The 14,675-nt window shown below is 41.0% G+C and overlaps 4 protein-coding genes across 4 annotated transcripts; 2 read left to right on the forward strand and 2 right to left on the reverse strand.

Moving 5' to 3' along the window:
• Nucleotides 1-5,025: 5,025 nt before the first annotated feature.
• On the forward strand, nt 5,026-6,930 carry FOMMEDRAFT_160059 (uncharacterized protein; the record flags this gene model as incomplete). The annotated part of the gene is made up of 3 exons (XM_007269936.1): nt 5,026-5,037; nt 5,091-5,474; nt 6,532-6,930. The coding sequence occupies 3 exons, from the start codon at nt 5,026-5,028 to the stop codon at nt 6,928-6,930; spliced, it is 795 nt and encodes a 264-aa protein (XP_007269998.1).
• A 141-nt stretch (nt 6,931-7,071) lies between these two features.
• On the reverse strand, nt 7,072-9,437 carry FOMMEDRAFT_22767 (UROD/MetE-like protein). The gene is made up of 11 exons (XM_007269752.1): nt 9,104-9,437; nt 8,870-9,033; nt 8,714-8,800; nt 8,600-8,648; nt 8,470-8,546; nt 8,280-8,399; nt 8,058-8,226; nt 7,909-7,998; nt 7,811-7,848; nt 7,668-7,760; nt 7,072-7,614 (listed from the first exon to the last, which is right to left on the reverse strand). The coding sequence occupies exons 1-11, from the start codon at nt 9,126-9,128 to the stop codon at nt 7,381-7,383; spliced, it is 1,146 nt and encodes a 381-aa protein (XP_007269814.1). The 5' UTR covers nt 9,129-9,437; the 3' UTR covers nt 7,072-7,380.
• A 355-nt stretch (nt 9,438-9,792) lies between these two features.
• Nucleotides 9,793-11,827, forward strand: FOMMEDRAFT_22768 (aryl-alcohol dehydrogenase). Its single transcript, XM_007269753.1, has 15 exons — nt 9,793-9,920; nt 9,980-10,103; nt 10,165-10,201; nt 10,252-10,341; nt 10,399-10,500; nt 10,553-10,619; nt 10,674-10,711; nt 10,767-10,842; nt 10,903-10,917; nt 10,978-11,078; nt 11,139-11,233; nt 11,283-11,336; nt 11,395-11,468; nt 11,530-11,586; nt 11,649-11,827. Exons 1-15 carry the CDS (start codon nt 9,863-9,865, stop codon nt 11,732-11,734), a joined length of 1,074 nt encoding a protein of 357 aa, XP_007269815.1. The 5' UTR covers nt 9,793-9,862; the 3' UTR covers nt 11,735-11,827.
• A 184-nt stretch (nt 11,828-12,011) lies between these two features.
• On the reverse strand, nt 12,012-14,637 carry FOMMEDRAFT_22771 (FAD/NAD-binding domain-containing protein). The gene is made up of 10 exons (XM_007269754.1): nt 14,216-14,637; nt 14,042-14,157; nt 13,888-13,984; nt 13,787-13,829; nt 13,678-13,724; nt 13,277-13,622; nt 12,934-13,218; nt 12,721-12,874; nt 12,553-12,665; nt 12,012-12,495 (listed from the first exon to the last, which is right to left on the reverse strand). Exons 1-10 carry the CDS (start codon nt 14,231-14,233, stop codon nt 12,146-12,148), a joined length of 1,569 nt encoding a protein of 522 aa, XP_007269816.1. The 5' UTR covers nt 14,234-14,637; the 3' UTR covers nt 12,012-12,145.
• Nucleotides 14,638-14,675: the final 38 nt, after the last annotated feature.

Genomic DNA, 14,675 nt, shown 5'->3' on the forward strand with positions numbered 1-14,675 from the left:
TCAAAGCACATAGCTGTGACACTAGAAACAATACAGTAGTGCCACATCTTGTAGTTTGCTTCAGTCTTAAGCATTATAATGTTTTGACCAAAGTATTTAGGTACATTAGCTGGTTTACAGTGTGTATCAGTATGTGGGGGAAACCATGATGCAAATGTGTGCAAATGTATGCAAATAAAGAGTTTAGAGTGTATAGTGAATGTATGTATGTAGGGAGCTCAAGGCTTATAACCTGTTGAGAGGGAAAACTTAAGGGGGGCATGTATAGACAAGGGGTGAGGTGACAATTGACTGCTCAGTGTCTCTCATCCTTATATTGTATGTATTCTAACTGAGACATTATGAAGTCATTGTCTTGTGGTTCATCTGTTGATGAACTAATTATCTCATAATATAAATGATTATTAAAGACACAACCAAGTGTACTATCAACTAAAATAACAAACTATAAAGAAAAAGAATGTATTAAATGCATAAAAGCAAATATCAAACGTACACCAATACCAAAACTATGTCAATCTCCTCTTGCAAATCAATTTGGAGATCTTATTCATATTGATATCATTAGTCCTATTGAACTGTACACATATAAGAACATATGCTACTTATTAACAATTGTAGACAATTCTACTTGTTAGTGTATAATGCTCAAATTACAAACAAAATCCAATGCATATACACAATATGTATGATGGACAACTAAAATATTTACACAGTACAGAGTTAAAATAAAGCTTTTACAAAGTGATAACAATACTGTATTCCTTAGTAAAGATTTCCAACAATATTTAGATTCACAAGGAACAAAACAAAGGTTAACAGTACATCATACTCCACAACAGAACAGAATAGCAGAACAAACACATAAAACTATATTTAGAGGTGTAAGAGCATATCTAACATTTACTAAATTACTATTTACATTATAGGCTGAAGCAGCAATTCATATTACCTATATTCATAATAGAACACTGTGTGCTACTTTAAATTACAATACCCCACACTATAAACATTACAGAACACACAGAACAATTGATAATATATACAAATTTAGTCAATATATTATTATTTGCAACGAAAATCCTACAAAAATACAATAGTAAGGTATTATTGCTTGTTGGATAGGATTAGACAATGAAAGTAAAGGCCATAAAACATGGCACAATAATAAAATTACTATCAAACAAAATATTCAATTTCTTGAAGGTAAACCTCCTCAAATTGAAGGGGAGAAAATAGACAATACAAACAACAATACAAACAAGTGTTTAATAATTAAAAATAATGAAACAGACAATAGAATAACAAGAACAGACAACAATGATACAGACAATACTGATCCTAACAAAAAAGGAAAAGTAGCAGAACCAACAGACTTAACAGACAACAAAGTTAAATTAACCAAAAAAGAAGTAGAACCTAAATTATGTTGATTGGAACAGAAACAGAAACTGACAGAATGTGCTATTGAGCTTGAACAATGTATGGAAAATAAACACATAACAAAACACATGTATACACTTAGTGAAAAGGATGAAGATAATATTACTATTCATTTAACAGAATTTAATACTAAAATAAGTGAAATACAATTGGATCTGACTTCATTTTATGAAGCAATCTAATGTTCAGATTGTGATTCATAGATTACAGCTATGAAAGACAAAATAAAACAATTAGAAAATCATAATACATAGGAAATCATGAATCTACACAATAATATTAACATTATCAGAACACAATTTGTCTATAAAATAAAGTAATACACTAATAATAGTATAGAAAAATATAAAGCACAATTAGTAGTTCAAGGAAACTATCAGATTGACAGTCTTGACTATCATACAGACAATTTATTTGCTCCTACTGTTAGACTATCTACAGTGTAATTAATATTAGCATGGGCAGTATCTAATAATTATGAAATACATTAGATAGATATAAAATCAGCATATCTGTATGGACAATTGACAGAAGACAAAGAAATATATGTTAAACCTCCTCCAGGTAACTTAATAGACAGATTACAGAATGGACAAATATTATGATTACAAAAAGTGCTATACAGATTAAAACAAGCTGGTAGAAGATGGTATAAAACACTATCTAATATACTACTTAAATACAGATTAATGAAATCTGAACATGATAACACTGTATTCTTTGCAAAGAAGAAAGAAATAACTGTAGCCATATTATTTGTACATGTTGACAATATTACTATTGTAGCAATGAATAATAATACTATTGTAATGATAAAACAATCTATTGTATGTCATTTACAATATACAGACAGTAGCAAATTACATTAGCTACTTAGTATAGAGATTCAACACAACAGAGAGCATAGATTCATCAGGATGTGTCAGACACATTATATTAATAGTATAATAGAATGTTACAAACTTACAAACAAACAAAGTGTACAAACACCTATACAGCCTGGTACACAATTAAAAACAGTATTGCAAACTGATAACAATAGAGAACAAATGTCTGATATACTATACATAAACATAGTTAGTGCACTTAGATACATTACAGACTGTACACAGCCAGATATAGCATTTGCAACAAATCAGTTAGCTAAATACCTTAATGACCCTAGTATAGAGCATTATCTGGCACTTAAACATTGTTACATGTACTTAAAAACTATGAACAATGTCTGGCTCCAACTTGGCAGCACAAATCAATCAATATTGAACAGCTATACAGATGCAGACAGTATGATACAAGAAGGGCATCATACAATATCAGGATATACATTTTACTTGAGTGATTCATTAGTTTTGTAGTCAAGTAAAAGACAAACACTAGTAGCAAATTCAACATATGAAGCTGAATTAATAGCTCTTGTAAGAGGAACACAGGAAGTGATTGTACTTACTCATTTAGCTGAAGAGATTCTACAGGTCTCTGATACACTAATTAATATCTATTGTAATAACAATACTGTTATACAAACAGTTACATTGGACAAACTCAAATATTCAGAACAAACAAAGCATTTAGATCATAAGAAAGATTTTATTAAATGTTACATTGAGTTAGAGTACATAAATGCAAAATACATACGAACAAACAATCAACAAGCAGATATATTAACTAAAGCACTACATGTACCACAAGTCAAACATCTTACCAGTTTACTTGGACTAGTAAGAGTTTGAAGGGGAGTATTATGAAATGATTAGTTCATCAACAGACGAACCACAAGACAATGACTTCATAATGTCTCAGTTAGAATACATACAATATAAGGATGAGAGACACTGAGCAGTCAATCATCACCTCACCCCTTGTCTATATGTGCCCCCCTTAAGTTTTCCCTCTCAACAGCAATCTTCAATGTCCATGAAGGCAAGGTATGTATTTTAATTTAGTAACAATAGCCAAATGGGGTGAACCAGGAGTTAAAAAAATAGAGAACAGCAAATAGGAAAAGGTCAAGATATGCAAAATTTGCATTTTGCATAGCCTCGATCCCTCAGGGCAGGTACGTCCATAGGTTAAGAGACAGTGCACGGGAAGTCGATGCACTGATGCAACTGCCGGTATTCTGATGATATCTATCCATCTGTCCATTGAGAAATCCAACTACCAGGCCTTTTTCAAATGCGCGTTTCCTCAACAGTCCAGGCTTACACACTGGTACGCACAGTTATACCACGAAACTAGCATGTGACAGGAGTACAGTCCCTATCATCATAAGACTTACGATATACAAGAAGACTTATTCTTGCGTGTGAGAACGAAGAAGTATCAACTGAGCCAAGTCTACTTGTAGTATATAAATATATGCAGTATTCTCCGTCTGTCTGTCAATCTTCGCATCATACTGCAAAGTTGTATTAATCACAAGTCTTCGGTAACCAGTGCGTGATTTTTTTATCATCAACGGTTCGCGGTATGTTACCCATACGAAGACGGCCATATAGCATCATCGTCATTATGCATTTAGAAACAAAGCTTCGGAAGTACCACATATGCTATGTAGGTTCTGCCCTTCTGCAAATCTTTCACAAAACTGGTGGATTCTAATCACACGCCATGCAAAACCTAGCAAAAATAAAACATGAGTAAAAAGAACCAACCCCAAGGAGTAGCCTCGGTTGATAAAATAGAAATAGACCCATCATGTTCTAGTAGTTGCGATTTTATGCATGGAATTACCAAGTCGGCACGAAGTTATGGGCATATTTATCAAGAAGAACAAGACGCGCTGTTAGGGTCAACCCTTTTTCAAACTCCGCTGCCAGAGTCGTCGATGCGATCTAACTTTCTAAATAAGGAGTCGGTGCTAGGCCCTGGAATGGTAACCATCCGAGCTTACCGCGATCCATACCGTGGTTTTTTCTTACCGTGGTAAAAATTCTCACGGTTACCGCGGTAATCCACGTTACCGTGCCAATCTTTGAGTACTTGACTGGGAGTGTAATAAAGCATTTTTATATACTTGATTCTTACTAGTGAAACCACATGTTTCACTCTACATATAAGTGTATACAGCTAATATGTATTATTAGATAATAAATAACGTCATTATCTGGGTATAAATTATTATTTCTACAATAAAAGTAAATTTTTTCTCACCCTAGTCCACAGTATCCACTCAGTACAATACAATGTGAACACCTCAGCACGTGACAAAAGAACAAATTTCACACAATGAAAGACAACAACCAAGTAGTCTTGTATGTTCCACTCCCTATCAATAGAAGCACTTCTACTATTACATCCTTCTAAATACTCAAAAAGTAATATATTACAAATTTTAGAGTTAAAGAAGTGCATATAGGAAGAATATGTTTTCTTACTCTTCATCGGTGGATTCACAAAAAACCACGGTAACCGTGGGAATTTTTACCGTGGTGCAGTTACCGTGGGAACATTATTACCACGGTATGGATCCACGGATAAGCCTATCCATTCTAGGGCCTAGTCGGTGCAGTGTAATAGATCACGTGAACGCATCTTCTTTTCTTCTCCCGCCCACCCATTGCAAATTCGGCTAAGGGACTCATGGCATTGAGCGTCAGTTTTCACTTCTGCTCTCTTCTGAATTCGGATTGAACTTTTTCTCGAAGAGACGTAAGGGCGCGGGCTTCACCTTCACCGATAACCAGCTGTTCCAGATCGCCTCAAACATTAAAGGCAGGCAAATCACGCAACGTATTACCGCGATTCACATTGTTTGCAAAAGTCAGGAGAAGGACAACGTCGGCGTGATTTTCTATCATATCTACCTTCCTGAAGGTGTAGATAATGATAAGGAGGAAGACGACAAACGTGCCTGGATGCTCGTCATGACAGTCCAGGACCTTGAACCAACAGAGACGCATTTTGAATTCTCCGATATCCTATTGGATGAGAAGGATCTCGCCATCAAGAGAGGTCTCGACTGGATGGTTGAACACGGCATTCCGGAGGCGGAGGCGAGGGATCGATGGATGACTGTTTCCTCGTGGAGCGTTAGGACAGGTTGACTTATGTATGGCTGGACGTGCATTATCAAAGACACATTTTTAAATCTAAAGAACCTTGCCATTAATATATTCCTGACAGTCAGATAACAATATGGTTAATGGCAGCAGGCCCAAATTCAAAACTAACAGTTCCATATCTAGTACAAGATACAGCAATAGCATACACAACAAAGTCTCCTATACCTTGTCTATAAGGGCCCTCGAAGCCTCTCGATGCATAAGATTATTACCAAGTATCTGCCATACTTTTTATACTTGCTTTGGCGACAACATTGTAATTTCCTGATGATTCGTATTTATGCTCTGAAAATGACTACTGCATAGTATTTATACGACTTAAATAAATTACCAGCAATCTTGATGGACTCTTTCAGCATACTTATTCAGTTGATCCAACGTTATATCCTTATTCTCTAGAATCCCACAAAATGGAGCGTCGGCGACGCAATCCATGTATGTCCGATATTGAACTCTTAATAGCAAATGTAAAATAGACCATCGGATTAACTGTGGTTTTCTCCATTATAGGTCAAAAGTAAAATTTGTGAGAGTCATATACACATTCACGTATCATTGACGGGTCATAGTATATTAGCCGACAGCCATTTATCTCATCGTACTGGAAATGAAGTTTCACATGCACTATGTAGCTGGTGCCGTTCTGTAAATCTCTCACTTTCACGTAAATTATATCACGAATATATAGCGGTAGCGACAAATTTAGTTAAAAAAATAACGAGAGAAAAAAGAATCAATTTCAAGGATCAGCCTCGGTAAAGCATGGCCAACTTATCAACGTACGGTAAGACACGACGGTTTAACCTACCTTCTTTTCAAACTCCGCTGTCAGAAGGAGTCATGTTTGTGATGGTTAGCCTATATAGGCAATCAATACAGTAATAGACCAAGCGATCAGCAGAATCATATCTTTTTTCGTCTCCCCAATTTCAAATGAATTTCAATTTGTCCTGTGCACAGTGGGCCTTACCCGTCGGTCTCATTTATGCTTTCTAACGGAATAAGAGACTGATTTTTTTGGAAGAGGCGCAAAGGCGCAGGCTTCACCTTTACCGACAACCAACTGTTCCAGATCGCCTCAAACATTAAAGGCAGGCTGATCACACAACGCATTACCGCGATTGATATCGTCTGCAAATGTCAGGAGAACGATCATATAGGCGTCATTTTCTATCACATCTTCCTTCCTGAAGGTGTGGATGATGACAAGGAAGAGGATGACAAACGGCGCTGGATGCTTGTCATGACAGTCCAGGACCTGGAACCGACCGAGACGCATTTTGAATTCTCCGACATCCCATTTAATGAAAAGGATCCTGTCATCAGGAAGGGTCTCAAGTTCATGACTGATCACGGTATTCCGGAAGCAGAAGCGAGAGATCGATGGATGACTGTTTCCTCGTGGAGCGTCAGGGATGAATGACTTATGTGTGGCTGACATGTAAATTACAAAGAATTCATATAAGTAACCTAGGATACGTTGTACAAAGCGAGACAGCGTAAGGCAGTCGTGTCCTGCAAAACAAAAATGACCAGGAGCAGAGGAAGGTAGGTTATGCAAATGAAGATTGAGCAGGAATTGAGGGAAGCTTGTATTGATCAAGGTAGGAGTCAATATGCGAGTAAAAAGTCAAGAATAGAGATGCAATGCGAAATCTAAACTGCTTCGCTTACAAGCTGCTTCGCTTACATAGACATGTACCATTTCCGACACTCTCAGAGTGAGAATACAACAAGATTCAACAGCAAGGCTAGTATTAGAGACAACAGTACCATTCCTACCGCAAAATAAGGCGACATCATATGTACAGGACGGGATGCTACTTGGTTAAAAGAGCCGTCAAAGCCCTTGATTTGTGTAATGAATATGTAATTATATACCTAGTTTCTCGCTAGCAAGTTGTGTTCCCTTCACGCGACTTGCAATCTTTTTAAACGCAATATCTCGTGCGAGATCCGGGTTCCCACCATGAGTCGGCTTCGTGTCCGTGCTGAATGGCGAGAATCCACAGTCGTCTGTTGTCCCGAGTCGTTCTTTCGGGATGTACTTTGCGGCCTCTAGGATGGTTTCGCAAACTTCTTCGGGAGTTTCGATACGTTGGTTTGTCTTTCATTTAGAAGGATGAGAACCAATTTCGATGGCGAAAAATATAGGCTTACGGGGCAAGTGACACCGATGAATATAGATTGTGCCACTCCATCAGCGTCCGCACGCAGATGGTCTCTACAAAGCTTGAATACTTCTGTCTTGTCCTGAAATTATCTATTCAGCATGTGACCAAGTAGCACTACATAAGCCTCACTGTTTCGTTAGTTAGTGAGATAAGGAAGTATCCTGCATCTGAAACCAAGTGTTCAGAAGGAATCTGACATAGAAAATTCGAATATTGGTTTCACATACTCATCTGAAACAGTGCTGGTAAAAGATTGCGGTACGGAACGTCTGCAGAATGTGTAGAATCATTGTCGCCTCCAGGACAGGTGTGTACGCCTGGTACACATCACAACGTGTGCTTAGCTATGCTATTTCGTAATTACAAAGAAACGTACCGATATTGCGCCTCTCCTCTGGTGCAAAACGGTCAAAAACACGGTTGTTCAGTTTGATAAAGAAATCAAGCATATTGTGACCAGTCCAGGGGCTTCGTGGGTCGTTCTTAGAAGCCAAGCGACCTTCCGTGAAGTCCACAGAGACACGAGAAGCTCCCGCTGCAAATGCCTGTATCACTGAGCTGAGCATGAATTGTAAATTCAAAATTGGATTTAACCTGCCTTCCGAATGTCTTTCTCACACTCATCGACTAAATCCGAGTAAAATTGTTCTCGGCTATAGCCAGGAATCTCTTTGTCAAGCGGATAAAGAAGAGATAGCATAGATGGTGAGATGACAGCCTTTCAATATAATGTATTAGTAAGCAGTTGAGGACATTCCTAGCACTCTTATGGCAGATGTTCTACTAACCTGCTTCATGGGCTTTGTAGCATATCCTTTAGATTTGTCGTAATACTCGCCTGCATAGAGATTGTAACGGAAAGGGCCTGAAAAAGTTGTTAACAGATTGATGTCATCAGCAAAGCGCCTTTGTACTGACCCTTTTCGAGCTTCGGTAGCGATACATGGTGACCATCATCAAAATACGCCTACATTTCAGAGTCGCAAATGAATGGCGCGAATTGAGTTGAGTCATGGAAGAGATCGAGCGTACAAAACACTGTCCAGCCGGTGAAAGACAAGGAGCGAGGCCTGTGCCGCCCAATGTATCCGTGAGTGGGTACGTAGCAAAGCTAGAGGCCTGCAATTGCAAAAGATGTACGTCATATTGAATTTATCCGCGAGAAACGAAACATGATGGAAATCATACACGCTGCTCTCCATCACTGATGATAGGCGCGCCTGTTTGCTCAGAGCGAACGATTGAATCCCTGCAAGCTTCGTCTTGCAGGTGCTGAAATGTCGTCTTGTCGATCTTTCCAGCTTCATAGTCTTTGATGGCCTGCTGAAGCTTCACTGGGCGTGGAAGTGATCCTAAGCAACGAAATGAGCGTCGTGAGTAACAAGTTCGGCCCAATTAAAATTAAGAAAAATGTCAACGCACCGACTGGTTCAGTGGGTATGAGCATTTCGGGCAGTCTTAATAGCGCAAAGGGCTAATCTGTTAATTGGTGCTACATTCCTGCAACGTATATTTATACGTGAGGATATTAATGTCTGACATAAAATGCGTCGTGCCCAGCTGAGACGGAGCACGTAAAAAAGCCGTCAAAGATGTGATCGGTGCATGTCAAATATTATAGTAATTAATTTTCCAACCAGAGAGTCCGCAGCTCAAAGACAAACCAATCCAAAGATTGACAAGTATACTAGACTCCATTCGTTGAGATAATTCTAGTGAGCAGGTTCTTGAAGTGGCAATGCCGTTCTGATCGTTGCTTATGGTGGAAAGTATTGGAGATTGCGTTGGCGTCTGACGACCGCATCAAGCCGAGGACGTTATCCATTCCACCTTACTGTGATGTCGTTCTTCCGTTCAATCCCCGCTTGCACCCGTTACTTCACCGCAATTCCACAAAACGCCGAGTTCAGGGTCTGAACCCTTACCACAATCGCAGCCCTCGGATACTGCTGGCGACTCCTTTCTTCGCGGTTCTTAATATTTGTTAATATTATCATCTTCGCTCGGGCTCTGTGCCTGTGCAACTCGTGCCCTTGTGAGATCACCGACATTTCGATGCTTCTTGTGATCATGATGCAACACGACGTACTCACGTCTACCTGCGTCCAAACTGGCTTTCGACTTGTCCTTGAGCACCAGCTGGTTTTCCTTTCAATCCCCATCTCGAATTGTTAAACGATCATGAGCGCAGCGCGAAGCGAAAGTACCACTGCTGGTGCAAAGAAAAAGATGACATACGGCATGCAGTGTCAGCTTATTGAATATATGCGCTTACATTGATGCAGTAATTTATTCCAGTCCGGCTTGGAGACTCTGGTCTCAAGATCTCGCGGTTGGTTATGGGTACTATGCAGTATGGACATAAAGACTGGCAACAATGGTTACTCGGCGAAGAGGAGGCCGAGGCCCATATTAAGGCGGCGTGAGTTTGAAATATTATAACTCTGCTGCTTAGTGCCTTAACAGACATATTAATTTTCAAGCTATGATTTGGGAATACAAACTTTCGACACTGCAGATGTTCGTACACCTTTTGCAAACATCAACTGAAGCTTCACTACGCTTTGTAGGTATACTCGAACGGCCATTCTGAGATTATTCTAGGAAAAGTTATCAAGAAGCTGAAACTTCCTCGTCAAGAAATCGTAGTAATGACAAAGGTTCGTCGCTTCAATTCAGAAGAACAAGGTTAATTATCATACTTGGTATAAATGCAGCTAGGAAACGTTGTTGGAAAGGAGCCAGGAACTTGGTTTGTGGACTCTGGAAAGAATGCAGATGAGTTTGGATACGTCAATCAAGGAGGACTTAGTCGGAAGGTAATTCTTTCCTCCGTCTTCGTTTACCAATCTTACTAAAACTTAAACATAGCATATATTCGACGCTGTTAAAGCTAGCTTGGAAAGGCTTCAACTCGACTACATTGACGTCCTGCAATGTTTGTTCAATACTAGCTGTATTTGAATGACTCAATTACTGAGTATATGCGCAGGTCATCGGGCAGATCCTATTACTCCGATCGCAGAAACGGTAAGCGTCTTTTTCTCCTCTACGTTAGAACCATTCATGATAGTAAAATTTACAGATGAAAGCTCTTCATGACGTTGTTCAAGCAGGTTATGTTAGATACATTGGCATGGGATCTTGCTGGGCTTACCAGTGTGAGTTGTCCTTATGTGTTTAATGAAGCGTGCTTGTTGATACGATACGTCTTGCATAAGTCCACGCAATGCAAAGTACGTTCCTCGCAATCAGGACATCAGTGAAAGAATAAAACCTTGTTTTGACTTACACAGATTATGCGATCAACAATAACCTGACGCCCTTCATCTCAATGCAAAATCAATACAGCCTCGTGTATCGCGAAGACGAACGAGAGATGTATCCTGTTTTGAAGGTATTTATCCGCTTTTTAACCATTTTCCAATCGTGATTTATTGATGCACTAATTATGTAGATGCTCGGTGTTGGTTCGATTGTATGGTCTCCATTAGCTCGAGGTTTACTGAGTAGGCCATTGCAAGAAGGCTCAGAGAGGGCCAATACCGACAGGTAAGATGTTATCTCTTTTTTTGTGGGCTCTATCTAACCATGTATGCAGATTTTTGCCATACTACCGGAATGGTCCTCCGGAATCAAAGGAAGTCGTTAAGAGGTGTGCTTACCGAAATAACCTCTTCATGCACGAACATATTTGAACTTACCGTACTCAGGGTCGAAGCAATGGCTAAAGAAAAAGGAATTAGTATGGCGCAACTTAGTATTGCTTGGCTTCTTCACAAATCAGGTATGGATGGCTATTTCACAATTCGCTTGAGATAAATAACGACTTGTTATTGTGAAACCAGGTGTAACGGCACCTATTGTAGGATTTACTTCAATCGAACAACTAAATGAGCTAGCCGGTGAGTCAATGGTCGACGTCAGAACTGATATCGCTGCTAACAATTTGGACTTTGGCTAATAGGCGCATTGGACGTGCAGCTGACCGCAGGTGAGATTGTGCATCTGGAAGAATTATACAAGTCCCGGCCTGTAATGGGCTTCAAATAATTAGTGAAAGCATTTCGCTTGAATGACAAATTTGTATACCAATCGTGGAATTAAAATATACATAGCATTATGCTCATTCTCAGTGAGCTTGGAGAGAAATCCACACTTCGGCCGACCGTACCTCAGAGTCAAAGTCATAATTTAGAGGAAATGTTGCAGAACGGACTAAATGCAGATCGACGATCCTTTTACCCTTTGGCAGCAACTGCATATTGCACCATACTCCTGCCCCACTTTTCACGAAGCGCGCGGCCTTAGTTCGATCCAGTATCAATGAGGCACATCGAAATACAATAGCATGATATTCCAATAAATTTACTTGGACATTTAGGAGGATCCGCATATGCAAGGATTAGGAAGGTGATAAATACATCGAGGAGGTGGTGCATGTCTAAAGCGGATGGAGATCATTCAAGCTTCGACCAGGCCCAGGTTACCCCTCTCCAACTGGACTACGTATCCGTCTACAGCATCCGTACTGAAGCTTTCGCAGCTCGTATCGTTCCTCAAGATCTTCAGTGCGTTCAATCTGCTCAGCACCACCTTCGCATCTTCGTCTGTGGCGTCCACAGCAGCATTCACCTCTTTCGTCCCCATCACCGGCCCGTTCAGCTTAAGTAGGTCCGGAGTGTACTTTTTAGCAACGGCTTTAGCTTGTTCCTCTTCGGTAGGTTCGAAAAGATGGATAACGAAGTCGATCATCCCGTCAAGTGTCTCGTCCGACAGTCGCTTGCCTTCTGAATCTGCAGCACCTTGAATAACTGCGATACTTACTTAGCAATGCAGATCAAGCCTAACAATGGAGCCGGAGGACTCACCAGGTCTAAAGAGTGAGAATGCTTTATCAAAGCTATCTTCGTTGATGTCATTGAGCACGGGCTTGTTCTGCTGCCGCATTTGTTTATATGCACTCAGTACGACCAGAAGGAACCTACAACAGGGTGTCTGAGGGACCCGCGTGGAGATACTAATGGATCCAGACCCACCTCGTATGTGCGACTCCGATCTTCGCGTCGTGCCAGTGCTGTGCGAATTCCTCGCTCACTTGGCCCTTCATTGAGGCCCGAATGGTACTCGCTGCGGCGAGCGCACCGGTCATTGCAAGGTGCACGCCGGAAGCAAAGAACGGGTCGACGAAGCCTAGAATGCGAAATGTCAGTCTATCTCCGTGGAACAACACGAGGAATTAATGAACGTACAAGCCGCATCCCCGGCAATGCGGTAGTGATCACCCGAATAGCGGTCCGCATGATAACTGTAATCCGTGGAGCCTTTTACACTCCCCGGTACAAGATGTCCTTTGTCGCCGATGAGGTCGAGTACGCCCGGGAGCAGTTTAACTTGTTCAAGATAGTGCTCCGTCATTGAGGGTGCTCCGCCCGGATAGGCAGCCTTCTTCTTCGTCGCAATGTCCTGGTGCATAACAATGCCAATGGAAGTCGTGCCATCATGTAATGGGATGAGCCACGCCCATCCCTGCTCATCTGGATATCGCGACCATTTTTAGAGCTTATTCATTCGATAATAAGTTATTATAATCACCGGTCATTGCCTCAAACCACGGCGAATTCGAGCGCTTGGTTCCTTCTTGATAAATCCGAACGTCCTTCCAGTACCCCCAAACTGCCACATTCCGAAGGCCCTCTCGGAAAATCCGATTCTTCAGGTATTTTGATTCCATAATGCCATTCTTCCCAGATGCATCGACGAGCCAGTCGAACCGTATTTCGCCGGAATCGCCGCGCTTGTTCGACCACGAAGCGCTGATGGGGCGGGATGACGCGGGGTCCCCTTCAAATTGCAGCGAGTTGACGCGCGTCTCTTCAATGACATGCACACCCTCTCTAGCGGCATGGCGGAGCATCATCTCGTCTGCCTCGGATCGTATCTGAAACAATGCCTATGAGTCGGGAATATGGAAGAGATCGATATGCGACACTAACCACATTCCAGGTCGTGCGACTGGGACCAAGCGTTGAGAAGTCAGTATCTAGGTAGAGAAAATAAATTAGATCCCATCTGTAGTATAACAGAAAAAGGCGCGGTGCTTACAAGTCTCCCTCAAGTCTTGGTTGAGCTTGAAGCAGGCTCCGGGCTAGTTAAACCAATATAAATATAAATATATGGGTAATGAGAGGTGGCGAATATCATACTTTGTGCATAAATCCGTGGTTGTGAAACTCTTCTTCAAGCCCAATGAAGCGCAGATAGTGACGCATTGACGGAAGCATACCCTCCCCGACATGATAACTTTGAGATGATCATTAACATAAGAGGAAGATTGGTGCGAGACTGGATGAAACTTACCGGGGAAACTTGGATGCTTCGAGGAGAACAACATCGAGACCCTCTCTCTTGAGGACTGCAGCTGTGTAGCTTCCACCGGGGCCGCCCCCGATGACCAGGACTGTCGTATGGTTTGGCTTGAGAAAATTTGCTTTAGCAGGAGGACTGAAGAGGGTAATCGGTAGAAATCCCTACTACTGTTGCTGAAGGCATTGTCTGTAACAGTTGTGAAGAGACGGTTGAAGCAAGCTCGGTTTGTTATTATCTCTATCCCTCCTCTCGTTTCTTGTATTTTTGCGTGATGAAGGGATAGCCGACGGATCCGTGTAACGTATTCTTAGTGTGGACATCTCGAAAGAAGGCACGGCCGTACTATCCGAGGTCCTGATGCGCTGACTCGCAACACATCATTTACTCATGAGTGTCGGGCAAAGGAAAGGAACTTTGAGCCGCGAAAATTTCAAATCATTCATGTTGTGACGCAGGATTGACAGAACAGACTGAGTATATTCGGGACGAGCTACGCCACGTTGATTGATGCATCATGCAAATTTGTTTCGCTTCTTACTTCGTAAATGTGATCTGAGCCAGAATGCCCAGATCAGGGCACTCGTATCCATCAAAGAGGAGGAAGTAGCCACGCTGTTGTGCAGTG

The sequence above is a fragment of the Fomitiporia mediterranea genome (assembly GCF_000271605.1).
Source record: "Fomitiporia mediterranea MF3/22 unplaced genomic scaffold FOMMEscaffold_11, whole genome shotgun sequence".
Taxonomy (NCBI): domain Eukaryota; kingdom Fungi; phylum Basidiomycota; class Agaricomycetes; order Hymenochaetales; family Hymenochaetaceae; genus Fomitiporia; species Fomitiporia mediterranea.

Bases quoted from the DNA above. Each gene is read 5' to 3' on its own strand.
- FOMMEDRAFT_22767 (XM_007269752.1), bottom strand. From the start codon at position 9,128: ATGCTCATACCCACTGAACCAGTCG. The intron at 8,227-8,279 runs GCAGGTTAAATC...TCAGTGATACAG, and splicing joins GTGAGAAAGACATTCGGAAG to GCATTTGCAGCGGGAGCTTC. The intron at 7,999-8,057 runs GTACGTTTCTTT...GATGTGTACCAG, and splicing joins AGAGGAGAGGCGCAATATCG to GCGTACACACCTGTCCTGGA.
- FOMMEDRAFT_22768 (XM_007269753.1), top strand. From the start codon at position 9,863: ATGAGCGCAGCGCGAAGCGAAAGTACCACTGCTGGTGCAAAGAAAAAG. The intron at 10,620-10,673 runs GTTTGTTCAATA...GTATATGCGCAG, and splicing joins CTACATTGACGTCCTGCAAT to GTCATCGGGCAGATCCTATT. The intron at 11,587-11,648 runs GTGAGTCAATGG...TTTGGCTAATAG, and splicing joins ACAACTAAATGAGCTAGCCG to GCGCATTGGACGTGCAGCTG.
- FOMMEDRAFT_22771 (XM_007269754.1), bottom strand. The intron at 13,830-13,887 runs GTATGATATTCG...TGGTTTAACTAG, and splicing joins ACCACGGATTTATGCACAAA to CCCGGAGCCTGCTTCAAGCT. The intron at 12,875-12,933 runs GTACGTTCATTA...TTCGCATTCTAG, and splicing joins CATTGCCGGGGATGCGGCTT to GCTTCGTCGACCCGTTCTTT.